Genomic DNA, 20,595 nt, shown 5'->3' with positions numbered 1-20,595 from the left:
CCCAACTTATAAAACCCGGAAGAAATGCTGGCGCTGGCTGGGAAAATTTTTTTTAAACGCTGGTGAGAAAAGAGTTAAAGATTATGAGGGCACATGAATTTAAAATAAAAATAATGAAGCTCACAGATACGTAATTTGCAAAAATAAAACAACATTCCAAAACAACTAACAGTTTTAATTTAAATTTCATTGCAACTTAAAAAAAAATGACAATAATGAAAAATAATGACACTAATAAATTGTTGATAATGAACAATGCAATATTCCATTAAAAAAATTTAAATATTCAAGTTTTGATTTCATTGAGAAATTTTTCATTGATATGTGACGTATTTGTAGCTAAATATGAATTGTTTTTCTCTGACAAAAATATAATTTTGCTTGTATTACAGGGATACAAGTATTAAAGGGAAAGTTCGCCCAAAAATCTGTCATCATTTACTCAGTTGTTACAAATCTGTAAAAATGTCTTCTGAGATGGCGTGAGGTTGAGTAAATTAGTAACTTTTTATATTTGGGTGACCTATTCCTTTAGACAAGTATGACAAGAGACAAACAAACATGCACACAAAAATGTGGAAATGAAAATTGCCATGTGTGAACACTAATTGATTTTACATGATGATATTTTAGATTTATTTTGTGGCAATCGGAGAACACAAACTAAATTTCCCTGACAGGAAATTCCGCTTAACGGAAGGCTTGTCTGAAGCGTGGCCAACAGCCAATCACTGTGGCCGCAACACAAGCTCCGGTCTTCCATAAACGTAATTGGCTGGCTCTGCCTAGGTTATTTGCATAAGGCGATATGATTGGCTGACGCACGCGTTGCCGCTTGAAAAGATGAGAAATGTTCAACTTCTGCCGCGAGCAACGGCACTGACGCGGCGCCGACGGATCCACAATTCAGTTCGCCAACGCTTGACGTCACCCATTAAAAGTGAATGGGAAGCGTCAACGCTTACGCCCCGTGTGAATGCGGCGTAATTGTTTATATGCATTTGTTTGTACCCCACTAAAAGCAACAGCCTTGTTAATATAAACTTCTAAATAACAGCTTCATTAGGCGATTAATAATGACTACACATGGGTCTCCTTGTTCATTTTCACTGAACAATCATTTTCTGACTCATTTGGTTTTACAACCTTACAAAATGGCTTCAATCCCAGATGTTCAACTGCATAGGCACAGACGTCATCATTTTTATCTATCTGAGAGCACTGCCAAGCAACACCAACTGGGAGTAGAAAAATTCGGTCACATTTGGGAGAGTATATGCTTTAAACTTATTTTTAAAGCCAGTCCAAAAAACATACAATTTAAATGTTGCAATGTTGAAATCATTTCTCCTATCCTAGTTTAAGATGCAGCACCAACTAAACTATAACCATTTACAGGATCATTAACCCACCATAACAGTAAAAAACTGTGGCTAGAGTCCAAAATTAGATCAATTTGCTGGGCCAGTTTGCTAAAAAAAAAAGCTTTACAGGAACACCAACATAATTCACAGATTTTTGTAAGAAATACATTTTTGCAAGACAGTGATGCTTTCGCTGTCTGCTAAAACTAAAACATCTCTTTAAACATGTCTAAATGTTGGTGACAGGTGCAGTATGACAGATATAGAGACTTTTGTGTGAAATGCACACAAATCCAAATCCCTGTACTGTATTGGAAACTTAAACACCCAATTCTGACACTTTTTTTGTTCACCCTTTTCCATTGTAACACTATAACATAGTGGCACACATGGGAGCATTTCATGAACGACTGCTGGGACTGCATACAATCCACTTATTTCTAACTCTCCATTCATCCACACAACTCATTCACTCTCTCTCTTCATCAGTGTCTCTCTCTCTCCCTTTTTGACTTTCTCCGCCTGTAGGATTAGCACATTCCCGCTGGACTCCCCCAAAAAGACTCAAAAGTGCACATAGACGGGGTTAAAAACAAACTGCACACAAAGCAGACGCTCATTCATACACCCCTGGCAAACTACTGAGCTTTTAAGCTCCAAATGTTTTTGAAAAAAAAACGGCCACAATGAAACCTGGCGAGAATGCACGTTTATAGAGGGAACAGTCTCCAATTACTGGTTTCAATGGGTTTTAGGGTTCCAAGAAACCCTGGGCAAAGAAATACAGACCACCGCATTGGGCGTAAAGAGGAAAGTTTTTCTTCCACGTGCTGATAGAAACTGCTGCGATCTACCAAGTTGCCTTGTATCTCCACATCTGCAAAGACTTTCTGGAAACTGCCAAGTTGATAGGGGGTGACGAGTCTTTTGTGACACGGCCGTTCTGTTGATCCCCTCTACATGAAGCTCTCCGACCGATGACTTCATTACAACGCACGCCATTTCTTAACAATCATCAAACTGAAAGGATCCAATCAGATACCTGAGAAAGAACGACATCATGGCCAGCTTTTGATCAAGACCATCAACATTCTCCGATGACTAGTGTTTCTGAATTCAAACAGTTTGTTGACAAAGGTTAAGTGCCAATATCAACATGGTGAAACAATGCAGGCTAATACTCCCCGAGCAATCCATCTGGATTAGGTTTCAGCCTTCCCGTGACCACCCTGGTCCTTTTTGACCACACTAAAATGCTCTGCATCTGCTACGAAGTACAGCTGACCTGCCACAGACCTTCACCACATCCAATGACTTAGTTTTAACTAACCCAAGTCAATCTTAATAACCTTATTAGTGATGATAATTCTGCCTATTACAACAAAACTATAATGCACCTATTGTAATCAGCAAGGTGTATAATAAGACGGTTACAGCTTGACATTGAAATCTACACCCCTCTTGCTCATATTTGGGGCCTCTGTTTTCCTCCCTCTTAAAATCTCTCACATTTCCCAGCAGCACTCTGTGTGAGCCGAGCGGGACATAAATCAGCAGGCCTTTAAAATCCACCCTGTAACAAGTTCACACAGCGACAGGAAAAATATTATTATTTTTTATCAACCGTGTCTCTCTTGTTATATGCAGGGTGATATGGCACGTCGATAAGTTTGATTTGACAGCTTTATCGTTGCTGTGATTGAGAAATCTGATAGGGCGCTTCCCCCAGGTGAGCGGCATTTATCGCCCAATCAGATTTCACGCATGTCTGCACTCTTATCAGCCCTCAACCCGTCTCCCAGTCAACACCTATCTCACCCAGCCAATCAGAAGAGGGCACAGGTGGTTGCCTGGCAACTGGCAAGTCAGCTCAGACATCAAATGCAGGCTGAAGTTAAAAACACAAAACACCACAACAATCACTTTAGTTTCTGGTGAATCAAATTGTAAAAAATAGGGCAATTTACATGTGTATATACATTTTTAAATTTATACACTCACCTAAAGGATTATTAGGAACACCATACTAATAAAGTGTTTGACCTGCTTTCGCCTCCAGAACTGCATTAATTCTACGTGGAATTGATTCAACAAGGTGCTGAAAGCATTCTTTAGAAATGTTGGCCCATATTGATAGGATAGTATTTTGCAGTTAATGGAGATTTGTGGGATGCACATCCAGGGCAAAAAGCTTCCGTTCCCCCACATCCCAAAGATGCTCTATTGTGTTGAGATCTGGTGACTGTGGGGGTCATTTTAGTACAGTGATTCATTGTCATGTTCAAGAAACCAATTTGAAATGATTGAGCTTTGTGACATGGTGCATTATCCTGCTGGAAGTAGCCATCAGAGGATGGGTACATGGTGGTCATAAAGGAATGGACATGGTCAGAAACAATGCTCAGGTAGGTCGTGGCATTTAAACGATGCCCAATTGGCACTAAGGGGCCTAAAGTGTGCCAAGAAAACATCCCCCACACCATTACACCACCACCGGCAGCATCCACAGTGGTAACAAGGCACGATGGATCCATGTTCTCATTCTGTTTCCGCCAAATTCTGACTCTACCATCTGAATGTCTCAACAGAAATCGAGACTCATCAGACCAGGCAACATTTTTCCAGTCTTCAACGGTCCAATTTTGGTGAGCTCGTGCAAATTGTAGCCTCTTTTTCCTATTTGTAGTGGAGAGGAGTGGTACCCGGTGGGGTCTTCTGCTGTTGTAGCCCATCCGCCTCAAGGTTGTGCGTGTTGTGGCTTCACAAATGCTTTGCTGCATACCTCGGTTGTAACAAGTGTTTTTTTTCAGTCAAAGTTGCTCTTCTATCAGTTTGAATCAGTCGGCCCATTCTCCTCTGACCTTTAGCATCACAGGACTGCCGCATACTGGATGTTTTTCCCTTTTCACACCATTCTTTGTAAACCCTAGAAATGGTTGTGCGTGAAAATCCCAGTAACTGAGAAAATACTCACACCCGTCTGGCACCAACAACCATGCCACGCTCAAAATTGCTTAAATCACCTTTCTTTCCCATTCTGACATTCAGTTTGGAGTTCAGGAGATTGTCTTGACCGGGACCACACCCCTAAATGCATTAAAGAAACTGCCATGTGATTGGTTGATTAGATAATTGCATTAATGAGAAATTAAACAGGTGTTCCTAATAATCCTTCAGGTGAGTGAATATCTTGACTCTTTTCACATGAGCCAGTAAGCCAAAACGTTGGCAATGAATACATTTTTTGGATACTTTTGCAAATTTATAATGGTAAAATTTTGCTTAAATTACATTTTTTATTTTTTATTATGTGTAACAACCCAAAATCACCCTATCATCATAACAGTAAAAAGTTTTTATGGTCAAGCACCACTTACACTTTCTTAAGACATTGTATGAATCAAGATCCACATACATTTTAAAGCGCTTGTGATTTTCCAGTGGCAAAAAATTGTGCTTGGTTTACATGCACAACAGCAAATGCAAAAAAATGACTTGAGCTAAAAAAATGAATGCTATAAACTCCGAAAAGCATTAACTCCTTGACCTGAAACATGCATTAATTCATTGCAGAGTTGCTGGAATCAGAACAGACACATTTCTGTAAACAATGTTTTCCTTCTTTCTTTTGTCTCGTTTTTCATCTTCCATTCATATCCCCACATTTTCTGCTCTCTGTGTGTTTATGTATATACCAACCAGTGACAGCCAAATAAATCTCAGCTATTGTTTGTTTGCAAGTCAGCAGCGCAACATCAGATCCAAAATAAAACAGGAAATGAAAACAAAGACAGATGCTTCATCAAGAAAACAAAGATAAGGCTTGAGAGGTTTAAAGGCCTTCATGTGTCACATCTTACAAAAAACATAAACCCAAATCTAAAAACCACAGAAGCGTGTAAAAATCTTTTCATGCTAGACAGTGATTTTGTTTGTTGCTTGTTAAGATTGATATTTTGGACTGCCGACTTTACAAACACAAGTCTGTTCAACACCACGTTCTTCATTTTTTGTTACTTTCTTCGCCTCCTCATATCACATCACCTTTCAATTTATAAGGAACCGATTCCACGGAACATTCCACGGATCATTTTGCGCTCAAGTGTGCGGAAAGGACAAAGCGAGGAAATGAAAGACAGTCTGTCTCATCGGTATCTATGAAATGAAGGGATGAAAAATGTTTTCCATCTCTTTTTTGTTTGTACAAAAAGCTGATAAATGCCCTTATATCAGGTGACAGCCAGAGTTATGTTGTCTTTGCCATTCCTTACTCTTTACCTCTTTACTTCTTTTTGAGATACGGGTCACACACACAGACACTCAGTATCCCAGACGCGTTTGTAGTTACACAAAATTTACAATTGTTATTTACTAACCCTCATGTCATTCAAAGCCTTTAAATGTCTATCTTCTGTGGAACAAAATATTTATGTTATACAGAATCTTTATTTAGATCCTTAATCGCATTCTCAGAATAAAAGGTACAAAAGCTGTCTGTACCCTTTAAAAAGGTCCTAAGTAATATGTACTATTTAGGTACAGATATGTATAGGGTTCCTACACCTTAGTTAACTTCAAATTCAAGGACATTTCAAGGACTTTCCAGGTCCAATACCCTCAAATTCTAAGACTAAATGTGGGGGCACATTTCAAGTGAGATCAAGGTTACATTGTGTTTCCTTTTTAAGATACATTGTTACAGTTCCCTTTTAAGGGAACTCGCACTGCGTCACCGCGGTGACACTTTGGGGACGCCTCCAGGGGTAAGTGTGTCTGAATGTGTATATTAAATTCAACCAATGGTGAGGCTTACAACAGAGACAGGGTGACGCAGGAGCCAGGAAGTGTATCGCTATCTCAAAATATTGGCAAAGACGGCGTTACAGGGACGCAGGAAGTATGGAAAGGGAGACCCAGCGTCTGGTTCCCTTCTCAGAAAACAACAGTTAAATACATAACCCAAGATGTTTTCATGTGTCAAACACAACTATGCAAAAAAGCATTTTGGTATAAATCAACATTCAAATACAGAAAATATATAAGCATTTAAAGCGAACAGTTTAGCACGTATGTAGAATTTTTATGATATTATCCTACACTAACCCAGAGAATAATATGGATTTATTTTTTCAGAAAACTTCTTGCATAAAAAAGATTCAAGCACTTTCAATGACCTGTATCTATGTATGTATATTTTCAAAAACTTCCCAGGGCCTTACATTTTTTTCCCCAGATTCACAAACTTTCAAGGATTTCAAGGACCCCCTGTACAGTATGTATATGTGAGATAGCAATATGCACTCTTTAGATACAAAAAAGTGCATGTTTAGTCATCATTTTTTGATACTGACTTCACTATAGACTTATAATTAGACTCTCTGCTTAAAAATAAAAAACAATATATGCAGCATAAACAGATAAAATAACTAAAATATAACTGTCTGGTACATTATCTATGAAAACACGGCACATATTTTAGCCAGCTTCCAAATATCTTCTATCAAAAAAAAAATTTCGGCACACAATGAACAAGTGATACAACATGGAAAATTTGGAGTGCAAACAACTCAAAAGGATGTGAGCCTGAACGGATAGCAAAACAAACACGCGACTATCTACAGTGAACCCCTACCTGCAGTTCAGAGCAGGAGTATGTCAACACATGACTCCATCTCCACACACCTCAGAATTCGGCATTGTCTACAGTACTAAAGAGACAGATAAGATTGTGCCGTATGGAAATACTTTGGGCTCCGACATTCCTACTCATTGCCGACAGGCGGCCAATTCTTTTGACACTTCGCCATGACATCATCTGCGTTCAATTTTGTTCAATGAAGTAAATTTAGAGATAGCTGTGTGTTCCTAGTTGTTGTTCAGGGTGAATGTGAAGAAGGTACAGATCAGAAGCATTAAAGCAAAAATATATACATTTTATCATGAAATTACAAAAGCATGAAAGTAACACGTTGTGAGGAAAGATATTGTCCTTAATTTGGGAAAAAACACCAAATACAATTTTAACAACTAGAAATAAACATTTGGTTGCAAAATAATAAACAACAAAAATCATACAAATTATTATTTTAAAATGTATTTTAGAATATTTAGTCCAAAATTGCAAACCAAATATAAAAGAACCAGAAATAAAAGAAGTCGTAAACGTATAGTTTGACCTTCTGATGAATTTTTTTTTCAACATTAAGCTTAACTTTCCATTGATCCTTTGATAAAAAAACCCTCTCTGTTTTGAATTTTTAAGAGTTTCACGGCCTATTTGTTTACCCTTTTGTGGAAAGTGCCTCTTGCCTATTTTCCGAAATTTCCAGCTGTAAAGAATTGCTACCCTTCTGATTAATCTAATAAACAAAGCCGTCCCCTTAGCGTGAGCCAAAACGTTTTAAATTAAACATGTTTTCTGTAATTGGACCAAAAGGGAAAATTCTCTCCGACAAATCCAGATGCAGACGTTCTCGACATCCAGCTTAATTCATGAAAGCTGCAGATTTGCTGTGTTTTCGGGCCTGCAAGCGATCAGGCCCTCCAACTCACGGCAAGGAGGCATTTCATGTCCGGCTAACCCCTACATCAATGTCTCTCAGTACATTCAGCTGTCTGCTGTAATGCTGAATTCCACCCTGAGTTAGATTATCACAGCTTCGGGACTCTGCTCCATTATGAGCGTTACATAAATTTGTGCTAGAAAATTATAGCCATCCAACCCAGCAGACATGGAAACGCATTAAGCGCATGCACGACTCCGCTGTGCGTGCCAAAAGATGGAGTAATCTAATGTAAAATACTAAAAGAATGCACTTTACATACACCCAGAATGATTAGACTTGACAACACTTTTCACCAAAGGTCAAATATGAAAGATAGACACAGGCTGCGCTAACTCGCCGTATCATTTACACGTTTAGCTGTCTATATAATCATGATTTATACATTGGTATGTGCTGAAAAAAAATTCATAGCGATTAAAAAATTGTAGAGCTTGAATGCACTGTCAGTCGGTTTGGATAAGTGTCTGCCAAATTCATAAATGTAAACAGTACGTTACTAATCGAAACATGCAAAAAATATGAAACATCATATAAAATAACACACTTAAGATTAACTAGATAAACATTTTATAATTTTTCTTACTTGACTTGTTCGCCATTTATAATCAAATATGTTTGATATTTGGGATTTAAAATCAGGATGATTACATCAGTACTTTTACAACAACCAATAGGAGAAAGAGGTTTTATTGACTATTTATGGTTAAAAATGGGCGTGTGCAGGGCAGGATATGAGGCTGATTCGCATATGCACACTGATCATGCAGTTGATCTGTAATTTATACAGGGAACATTGCTTACAGGTGTGCGTACGCACATTTTTTTAATCTGAACATTTTTGGCATACTTCCTTTTTGGCTTTTGGGCGCACGTAAACTTTTAGTAAGGATCCTACGCACAGTTTCACAAATGAGACCCCTGGTGAGTATTGAAAGCTGCTAGCGTATTTGCTAATAAATGTTTCCATTTAAAATAATAATTAATGTGTCACAATCTCCATTTATTTACATGTGACCTTGCAGGGAAGCAATGACGTGCTCTCTCTTGCATGATGCGCCATGCTTTTCTTGTAGTGTGAACAGGGTCGGTCCATCGGATTATGGGGCCCTAGGCGTGACCATGAAAATGGGCCCCACTGTTGTAAAAATTGGCATAGCACTTCAATTTAAAAAGTGAAATTAAAACATCGCAAAAAATTGACAATAAACATATTTAAGTGTAGAAGTTTTTATTAAGTGCAACATATTAAGCAATGCTGTAACTTTTTTTTAAGTTAAAAAAAGACTAATTTCCCTGCTCCGCAATTATAATATGCAGTGCCCGAAAACAGACCACTGCTATTGAAAGTTACCAAGGGGACTATTTTTTGGACGCTGCGTAATATCATTGCACCTGCTGCAGCCATAGTACAGCAGCAAAGTCCTTGATTATTGCGCTGGAATGAGAATATAGCTCCAAGCCATATCTGCCTAAAAAATCGGGCAACTTTTAATTTTCCATCGGTCTTCGTACTACAGAATCTAACTACAGAAGAGTCAAGTTTTAAATAGGAAAAATATTGAAACTCTTTTGTCATTTTTGAACGCAATGCTAATGATCTAATCAGATTCAATGGATTGTGCTAAGCTATGTTTACAGTGATACTGCCAGGTCGGAGATCAGCTGAATGGATTTCAAAATGGTAAAAATCAAATGTTTAACTCTAGGGCAGCTGGAAAATGAGCATATTTTCAAAAAAAGTGGAGTATTCCTTTAATACAGAATAATTACCATATACTGTTTTTGAACCTTACTATTGTACATTTTTAGTATCTAAGGATTTTACCACAGTTTACTATAGTAAATTATATAGTATAATAGTCTTTATTTCATATGGGTTAATTTATAAAGGGTGATAGACATTTATTTTTAATTTTTTTATGTATTTATATTTAACCTACCGTTTTTCTGATCCCTAGGTTAATCAAAAAGGTCTCTGTGCATGCAGCGCATATTGCCTGCTGATCGTGTTTATGCGGTTTGTTTTATGACAAAATCTTTTTTATGCTTGGAGGGCCCTTGTCTTGTCGTGGGGCCCCAGGCAACTTTTTCTGTATTGCCTGTTCGACGGGCCGGCCCTGAGTGCGAACATAAGATTTAAGAGAGAAATATCAGTCTAGATTCTCTTTGTGTCTGTGCGCTGCATCCAGATTTCACAATCGAACAGGTTTTAAAAATCCCAGCAAATCTGACCTTTTTGGTGAACTAACACTTTAGTAATGGCTACTATAACCAACTGCATCTGTTTACTAAACTATAAGATAAAAGATGTGGAAAGTCAGTCTGAGATATTCAGAACCGAGTACTGACTTCCCTAAGAAGTGTTTAAATCTAACCTCAGTATACAGTTCTAGAAGGTGATGAGATGTTGAAGCACATTATCCCTTTAATAAACCTTCTCTATACGCAGAGCTTCAACACCCCCTCGGGTCTTCACTGTGCCGTTATTACCACAACCTCCCACAAAGACCTGAAAGACCAAAACAGCAGCATCTATTTTCAAGCTGGCGATGCGGAGATTAAGGCAGAGGTTGTTTTTTCGTGAAGCATGGCAGGAGTTACCGGTCCTCCAGATTGTTGCTTTAGGGTTTCGGGGGGCTTACGCGCCACCCGATAATCCGGTCCAGAACCATGCCCTTCAGCAGGGGAGCGTACGACCCGTCGACCTAACGAAAGGCGTTAAAAGCAGGAAAAGCTTATCGCCACGGCAACCGCGGGGTCAGACGCTACATCCTGAACTTTCAAGTGTTGACTTGAACTTGCAAATGCTACTTTAATGATAGAAGAGTGGAGGAAATCAAAAGAAGCAGTGGTTGAATAAATCATTGCTTACAGTGAAAAACAAACAATGGTGCAAGACGAACGTGTATCTGATTTAGGTTAAAATAGTTTAGTGAATAACAGCTTTTGTAGGTATGTGAAGTGTAAACACTGAGGCATGTTCAAAACATTGCTCTGGGGGATGTTTGGAAAACGGGTTCATAAACAATAATTATTTTTGCATTCGTCTGCAAAAGCTCCTAAGCTTGAAAAACCATGAAAGAGAAACAAATCGGAAATATCCCCAAAACTTGGGACTTTAGACAAACATATTAGCTGTTCCTGAATGTTAGCATAGTTACAACCATTTCGCTGATGGGCTCAAAATGGATTTCGAGTGTTGATTGTTCCCAGTGTGAACTAACAGCGAGGGGTAAAGGGAGATAAAAGTCGAATTCATACGCAAGCAGGAATTTCCCTCAACTACCTTAAGCCTCTTTGAAAACATTTCCTGGATGAGGATGTACAAACCCAGAACCAAAGTTTGAGGTAATAACTGAAGGAATAAAGCGGTGAGGCTGTGAACAATATTAAAGCAAACACTGGCTATATTTCATTCTTTGCTTTTCCTCCATTTACACTGCGGCTCCCTAACACATGATCATAAAAACTGAGGGAAACTTGGACTTGCGGCTCGCTGAATCACCATTAGTTTCCCACAAGCGCCCTCCAATAAATTGACAGTCAGGCTGCCCGTCCTCGGGTGAGATAAATCGTACGAGGAAAAGAAAGATTTATATTTTGTTTAATGAGTCGTTTTATAAGACCTGATTCTCCGTTTTGTTTTTGCACAAAACAAGCTTGTCAGATGGAGCAAGGCCTACAGTGTATCTCTGAAAATGTCAATCAAAAACAAATATATCCTAAAAGCTGCCACGATTCAACCCGGGAACCTAATATGCAAGAGAGTTTTTCCAGAGATTAAGAGCTGCAGATTATCTAAATCTAAAGCTGTTAAAAATAAACAAAATCAGATATTAACTCTTTCCCCGTCATTGACAAGTTAACTCGTCAATTAAAGGTGCAATGTGTAACTTTTTGAATGGTCTCTTGTCAGAAATGCAATATAATATACATAACTATATTATCAGTGGTGTATAAAGACCTTTCATAATAAAGCTTATGTTTTTATTACCTCAGAATGAGCCGTTTTTATTAACATACACCGAGGTTCTCCTTACATGGAAGTGTCGCCATGTTTCTCCTGAAGGCCTTAACGGACAATTTTTACAAATTTTTGTCTCTGACAATGACATTTTTGTCCTGTGGTGGCTATTATAGGTTCTCTATGCGTTTCAAAAATGAGAGGTAAGCCATGGATTGAGCTGTTGGTTGCAATTTGCAACATCACCACTAGATGGCACTAAAATTTACACACTGCACCTTTAAGAGAAAACGCTTCCCTGCCAATGCCAGGGTCTGTTTTTACATTTGATATATTGTATGTTTATATATATTTAAAGAAGAACATTTTATGAAAGGCATTGACATTTTTTTTTAAACGCTTTGCGGGGAAAAAGATAAAGGGACAGTTCACCTAAAAGTGAAACTTCTGTCATCATTTACTCCCTCTCATGTTGTTACAAACCTATTTCTTTGTTCTGATGAACACAAAGGAAGATACTGTATTTTAAGGAACGTTTGTAACCCTTCATAAGCCCCATTCACTTCTATAGTATTCTTTTCTCCTACTATGGAAGTGAATGGGGCTCATGATGTGTTTGGTTACAAACACTACTCAAAATATATTTCTTCATGTTCATCAGAACAAAGACATTTATACAGATTTGTTACAATATGAGAGTGAGTAAATGAATCATTTTCGTGTGAATTATCCCTTTAAGCAAGTTCATAAACAATCAGTGTGCAAATTAATTGAAGTCGTCGGGTCGATTATTTGGGGAAATGTTTTAAATGCACATAAAGAAGATACATAACGTTTGCAAATAACCTGCTATTTTTTTATTTTATTTTATGCAACAGTTGGCGAGAGAGAGGCGAAAGTTTAAATTTGCAGCTTTAAAAAATTTGCAGCTATAAAATTACAATTTACAAATGTACAGTATACATAGTGAAGTATAAACAAGTTATGATATATTACAACTTTAAAGCATTTTACTCATCTACTGGTGTGTTTACACAAATATTCAACCTACAGGCGTGAAAAAAATTAAGAGATCACTTCGAGATTATTTCTAAGTTTACTATTTATAGGTATGTGTTTATACTCAGTCAACTACCAACAACATTTGTGTGTCATATTCATAATGCATTAATGTTTTTATTTGCATTTCCTTGCAGAAAACCGAAACAAGACAAACTTAACAAAAAGATGCAATGTTTTCAGATCTTAAATACTGCAATAAAACAAGTTTTTACTATGAATATACTATGAATATTTTAGCAAAAGTCTTGGCATGCTCTCACTGTTTTACATTGCTGGATTAGTTAGAAGAATCCAACAGACACTGGACAGAAACGGTCAAAATATATTAAGAAATGATGATCAAACGCAAAACCTCAATTTTGTCTGTGGCTGTATAAGATTTTTGAATATCGGCCAAGACACGAGCCCACCTAAGGTTGAGATATTGCACAGACTCCTAATCAAAACTAGCAAGAGACTCACAAACACCATCACTGGAACCTCCATCTACCCTTATATCACCCCACTACAGCACTGCCCCAAATTCCACAGAAAAGGAGAAGAAATATGAACAAACTGCACCAGAAAGAGCCGAGCCCGCCGATACTCATACTCAAATTTAGCGCGTATATAAATCTCTACCTCTAAAATAAATAAGTCTGGGTGTTTATGGGTTTTGGCGAAGAAGATATCAACATCTGAGCGATCAAAGATGATTCTTTCATACACATAATTTAATAACGTTGTAATACAGCAAAACTGCGTCTCTGTGTGTCTGAGACAAGGCAAGTAAATCTAAATGTGGAAAAGTGGTCAGACAATTCAACTTGTCTTGCTTGTATTGGAAGATAACTGCTGCCACCTAGTGGGCTGGTAAAGCTACAGCAGAATATAAAGAAAACTTTAAATGGCCCCAATGGACCACTTGACTGAATCTGCCAAAATATGACACGGTGGAATATTTTCTTCCTGCTATCCTCATCTGTCAACTCTTTCATCCAAGGATTACTGTAATCCAAGACAGCGAAAACATTAATCATCTTTGGCTAAATGATGATACATCGCCCTCCAGCATTGGAAGACACAGAGCGCTATCTGCCGGTTACAAAGGGGATTTGCAAGGAAGGGAATTGCATTTCAAATGGGAATGGAGGAATAATGCAACTGAGGAAACGACTTTCAAAATGAGCATGGGGTCAAAACAAATGTTGTATGAAATACAAGAGTCAACATTAGCTCATTTTACATTGAATATGAGCTTGTTCCATTCTACATCCAATTTTTAGGTAAATTCCTATATAGCTCAGTGGTACAACATTGTGTTAGCAGCTGAAAAGCTCATGTGTTCGAACCCAGGGAAACACAAACACAGATATATCTGCTTTTTTGGATAAAAGCGACAGCCAAACGCATAAATGTAAGCATTTATCTGTCAAACATCTACCTTGGGTCCTTTAATGAAATAATCTTATACTTTTTTTGGTGTTCGACCATCTATAAGACTTCTATAGGTTAATATCTATTATGGATAACCCCGTACTTTATTTTTGGTATTGGTGGAATAGAAAATAACTTTGTTTTGCGATTTTATATAAAAAATTGTTTCCCTTTAAATCGAATAAGGCTCACCTCAGCAGAGAGAAAACACTGTAGGAGTTTCTAACAGAGCTTTGGTCCACCTGGAGCAAACTGTTCTTCTTCCTGTCTGATGTCTCCTGTAGGACAAACAAACAAACCATCAGACCCAGACTCGGCTCTTAACGTGCAAGAAATTGATAAAGGTCAGAATACAGCCTGGACTTAATTTTGGAGTCTACTCCAGGGGTTGAAAAATACCTTCTGATCAAACTCAGCTGCATAGTAGCCATCATTCAATCCAAAGATGATCTCATTTGGGTTTCTGGAGCGAATCTAAAAAAACAAAATCGTAAAAAATGTTTTTGGATGTGAAATTCAATAAAAATGTACATCTGCTTGTGATGGGAAGAATGATGTGTTTTTGGTTTCCTCACCTGCTGTCCTGTGTATCGGAGGCCGTCCAGGTTGACCTTCCACTCAATGAGCAGTTGAAAGTGTTCCCCCCTCCCACCCCATATTCTCACCACAAAACACGACACAGATGTGTCTAAAAGGTCAGGCAGCATGGCGAAATCTAAACTACGCCATGTTGGGTTCTGAAAAACACAAATGCACAAAAACAAATAAAGTAAATTAAGTTAGTCTTGCTGGCTGATTATCTTTGAAAGTCTAATAGGATAAAATATGGAATGACATGAGGATGTGAAGAGCTCAGATGCAACGCTAAACATCATCTCCGTCAAAATTGGGATCAAATACTTTCGCTTTTAATCCACTTAATCCCAGCCTCAGGCCATTCAGAAATACAGCTTTGTTGTCTGAATTAGATTTTTTTGCATGTATTTAAAGGGATAGTTCACCCAAAAATATAAAAAATAATGTCATTAATGACTCACCCTTGTATCGTTCCAAAGACATTCGTCTTCGGAACACAGTTTAAGATGTTTTATGATTAGTCCGAGAGCTTGTTGACCCTTCATTGAAAATCTACGCACGGTATACTGTCCATGTCCAGAAAGGTAATAAAAACATCATCAAAGTAGTCCATGTGACATCAGTGGGTCAGTTAGAATGTGTTGAAGCATTGAAAATACATTTTGGTCTAAAAATAACAAAAAGTACAACTTTATTCAGCATTGTCTTCTCTTCCACGTCTGTTGTGAAGTGCATGCGTGAGACTAAAGTCACGTGACTGCAGTGACGTGGATGACATGTTATCCTCAGACATGTTTGCACATTTTTTTCCTTCAAACTTACAGCGTGCGTCTCCCTCAGACTGTAAACGAAACCTGGGCGCACAAAAAAAAAACAGCTGGGGCGCACCAGATAACACGTCAGCCACGTCATCCGCATCATGTGACTTTAGTCTAAAAGCTATCACAATCTAACTGAATCACTGATGTCACATGGACTACTTTAATTATGTTTCTAATACCTTTCTGGACATGGACAGAAAACCGTATGTACATTTTCAATGAAGGGTCAACAAGCTCTCGGACTAAATATAAAACATCTTAAACTGTGTTCCGAAGATGAACGAAGGTCTTACGAGTTTGGAACGACATGAGGGTGAGTCATTAATGACATTATTTTCATTTTTGGGTGAACTATCCCTTCAAAGGGTTTTGCAGCAAAAGACCAATGGAATTACTAAAGTGACATTTGTGAAAATAATAACCGTTTCATTGCCGTTCAAGTGAAATTACTGAACCCATACATAAGACCCTGATAAAAAACGCTCATTTACAAGAAAACACATAGAGGGTTTTGCATCTGTGGTCTTTGTGTTTTAACTAATGACAAAAATTCAGCATACACATATATAATGATTAAAAATTGTAAAGCATATTGTTTTTTATAAATAATGCATAAGCGTGGAATAATAAGCATTGTCAATGATGCAGCAAAATGAAGCCAAGCTTTCAAAGACTAACCACCGAAACACACATCAGCAAAAAACTGGAGGCAAAAAAGAGCTCTTCCTTCAGGAGGATGTGCGGCTGACAAAGCTCATATAAATGATGACTAGGTCAGCAGAAATTAATACAAAACATCAACACAGTGATGAAATGAAAGCGGGACTACATGACTATCATAACAAAGGTCAAATGGAAAGGGGCAGAATGGCTGTGAGAAAGGAAAATGGGGGAAGTTAGGTGGTCTGAGGTTAGATGCAACGACCAAAAATGTGGTCAAGGATGCCTGTCTTCAAATAAAACTGATCGCAGGGTAACGTTTGTATTTAAAAATTGTTTTTAAAGTTGATCGCGTGCTTTCTTTACTACACAGAATACAAAATTGTTGTAATGCTTAATTCAAGGGCCTTTCAAGGACTTTCCAGGTCCAATACCCTCAAAATCAAGGACTAAATGTGGGGACACATTTCAAGGGAAAGCAAGGTTACATCGTGTTACCTTTTAAGATACATTGTTACAGTTCCCTTTCGAGGGAACTCGCGCTGCGTCACTGCGGTGACACTTTGGGGACGCCTCCAGGGTTAAGTGCGTCTGAATGTGTATATCAAATTCAACCAATGGTGAGGCTTAACGACAAAGACAGGGTGACGCGGCAGCCAGGAAGTATATCGCTATCTGAAATATTGCCAAAGACTGCGTTACAGGGATGCAGGAAGTATGGCAAGGGAGACGCAGCGTCTCGTTCCCTTCTCAGGGAACAACAGTTACATACGTAACACGAGACGTTTTCATTTGTCAAACACAACTATACAAAAAAGCATTTTGGTATGAATCAACATTCGCATACAGAAGCATTTAAAGTGAACAGTTTAGCATGTGTGCTTAAAAAGTCTAGAATTTTAATCATATTATCCTACACTACACAGGGAATAATATGGATTTTTTAAAGCATAAAATAGATCCAAGCACTTTCAATGACCTGTGTCTATGTATGTATATTTTCAAAAACTTTTCCAAGGCCTTGAATTTTTTCCCCCAAATTCACAAACTTTCAAAGATTTCAAGGACCTGTGGGAACCCTGCACTTAGGGGTCGCGATCTGAGTCAAGACCACCAATGAATTCTGTTGAGATTTTGTCAATGATCTTTTCTGCCTTAGTGACTTTGGTGACTAGCAGAAACATGCCGTGGAGACGAAACTAAATTACAGACATGCACACTCCAAAAAATTGATGTCTCAACAGCAATTATCTTGTTATCGAGGGTGTGTTTTTGCACAAAACCACAGTAATAGATCCAGCCGTAATAGCCTGTACCATATCAAATCATCACCACCCTCAAAACGCCCATTAGGGTCAGAGTAAAGCGCGACATGTGAGACATGTCTGTATAAATCACACGTCTGATGATAATCATATGGTTTAACAGGCTTGTGATGTTATTCTCTTCACAGTTTAGCAGTTGGTATGTTTTTCAGCATAATTACATGCTTGGACAGAGTGGCTTGGTCATTAAACAGCCTACCAATCTCTAAGGATGGGGCCACATCCGTTTAAAGCGAATTAAACTTAAGGAACTGTATCAAAAAAGTGAAAGGTGACCAGTGTGAAGCCTATTTAGCAAACCTGTTTTACATCAGTAGATGACATAGTCGTTCTGGAAGCGGTAATAATGCATTTTTTTTGCATGCAGGTGATGGTGCCATATGTATGAGATGAAGTCCTGATAACTTAATTTTTGGAAATAATGACAAACTGGAGTTCAGCTCTTTAATACAAGGGTTATACAGACAGATCTGCATTTTCGAAGGCACTGACAGGCCTGCTATATATAAAGCATTTTCCTTTATTTATTTTGATTACACCTCTTATTATAATGATGATCACATGAGACCTGTTAATCTAAAAGCCATCAGCCAATTCGCTGTAAAGGGGGCTGTAATTTTTGGCAGTAAGTCATTGTTACAATTTCTATAGTTACCATTATTACATCAAAACTGAAGCTGTGACAAAAAAAGTAGCTTTTAAATTAGCCACACATGTTATGAAAAGGCAAAACGACTGCAAGACTTTAAAAGATTCATATAGTTTTTGAAGAAAATTACACTTTGATGTATAATTGCTTTACAGTAATTTATTACACCACTCTCTGCTAGGTTCTGATTGGCCAGTGGCATCATACCAAGGGTTGTTTTTCACAGAACAACTGCTTAAAACTAGCAAATCAGGTACTGCAAGTCATCCTTACTTGATAATTTCAAATAAATTGAATATCTTTGTGTGCAAAATTAAACCAAATGCATGTTTGTCTTGTTTATCCTTTTAACTTCTTTGAACTACTCTTGACTTAAATCTGCTAGGAAATATTTATTCCTTGCGGTAGGTTTGCATTTCTTACAAAAAAAACATATATCAAATAAATATTCTGTGTATATATATTTATGTAACAAATAGCAGAGTATAAGTGGGATAATATACGGCCGGCCTTTCAGGGTAATACAAGACCACTCCGGTTCTGTGATTTATTTAGCAAAAAAAAGGCTAGCTGTACATTTCTCCAGGTGCAGCAAGATACACAGTCTTAAGTATGGCAGTGCACTTTTGCGAAGAATCGAAATCTCGCTTATGTACATATTGTGATCGTGTGTGCCTTTACACATCTTGAAAAGTGAAGCCGCTGTCTCTTTGATCTCCCCTGATGGCTGTCTGCAGTACAAGTCATAAACCCCGCCCTGTCCATGCAAACGAATGGGACTTGGCTCTAAATAAAAAATATTTACACTTCCAATAAAATCTTCCGAAAGATGGTTTTGGTCCTTTAAGGTAGTTGTTATCATAATCATGATATAAGTTCAATTGTTTATTTTTTGTGATAAGTTTCATTTTAGCTAGTAATATGATATAGAAATTATTGCCGTGGTAAACTTGGGCATGTGAGCTTTTGGGCGAAAGTTTGATACCGCGGCTCCGCCTCTAGCTCCACGGACGATTCCTTCTGCGCATGCCCTGGCTCCAAACTGACGTTTTTACTTAACACGGCAGTGCCCATGGTCAGACATTTTTGGCTTCAATTCATTATAATGGAAGGAAGCGCCGTCGCATCGTCCATCTTTTTTTACAGTCTATTATTCTGATATTTACTACAAACCATTGCGAAATGCAGGAGCTATTGAATTTTCATACTTCAAATGTGGATAATATAGGGTATGGCACGCAGATATTAGCTGGGATATGCGGGCGTGTGCAACTGTACATATAGCGGTGATATTTATTTTTGTTAAAATGTCTGTTTTTGTTTTATGCAGCCGTAAAACTTGGCTGTTCACTTTTAGACACTGTTGTTAAGCTTTCTTTTCCCAGAACTATGAAATTGGTCATTGGGGCCATGTTACAAGACTTTTTTAAGATGTCATTGAAATCTTTGGTGTCCCCAGAGCACATATGTTAAGTTTTAGCTCAAAATACCATATAGATAATTTACTACAGCATGTTAAAATTGCTACTTTGTAGGTGTGAGCAAAAATGTGCCATTTTGGGTGTGTCCTTTAAAATGGAAATGAGCGGATGAAGTGCAAACACTGATCACAATGATGGTGGTTTGTTGAAATTGAAACTCAATTGTGCTGTGAATTATTTTCTTTCGCTCTGCACTAGATGGCAGTGCTGTGGTTGGATAGTGCAGAATAAGGGGCGGTATTATTATAATAAGAGCTCCTTATGACATCATAAGGAGAGCCAAATTTCAACGACCTATTTTTTCATGTGCTTGTAGAGAATGGTTTATCAAAACTAAGTTACTAGGTTGATCTTTTTCACATTTTCTAAGTTGATAAAAGCACTGGGACACAATAATAGCACTTAAACAGGGAAAAAGTCTGATTTTCATGCCATGGCCCCTTTAAATATTTTTTAATACAATTTAAATTGATTTTAGAAAAAAATATTGCATTGCATATCGAATATCGCATTATTTAGCATGCTAGCGCATATCACATTTTTCTTTAATCTAAGCCCCAGTGTAAAGCTTGCTCAAAGCCAAGTGAGCGATCCGAACACATCATCCTCTGGGAAACAATAGCGAGGACATGGCTAAGAGAAGTGGAAGTGAAGCAACCAGGATACCCACTGAGAACACAAATACACACAGTGGTATCTAATGTGGTCAGA

General features: G+C 37.9%; 1 protein-coding gene across 1 annotated transcript in view; it reads right to left on the bottom strand.

Moving 5' to 3' along the window:
- uvrag (UV radiation resistance associated gene) overlaps window positions 1-20,595 on the bottom strand; it is a 118,512-nt gene that overhangs the window by 91,401 nt on the left and 6,516 nt on the right. Inside the window, exons 4-6 of the mRNA XM_065259668.1 lie at window positions 14,948-15,109; window positions 14,772-14,846; window positions 14,565-14,650 (exon numbers count right to left, since the gene is read on the bottom strand). Of these exons, the coding sequence (XP_065115740.1) occupies window positions 14,565-14,650; window positions 14,772-14,846; window positions 14,948-15,109 (323 nt within the window). The remainder of the gene's footprint in view (window positions 1-14,564; window positions 14,651-14,771; window positions 14,847-14,947; window positions 15,110-20,595) is intronic.

Source organism: Paramisgurnus dabryanus, chromosome 10, assembly GCF_030506205.2.
Source record: "Paramisgurnus dabryanus chromosome 10, PD_genome_1.1, whole genome shotgun sequence".
NCBI lineage: Eukaryota > Metazoa > Chordata > Actinopteri > Cypriniformes > Cobitidae > Paramisgurnus > Paramisgurnus dabryanus.
Note: the sequence above shows the minus strand (reverse complement) of the source record. Positions and strands in the feature narration are given on the sequence as shown.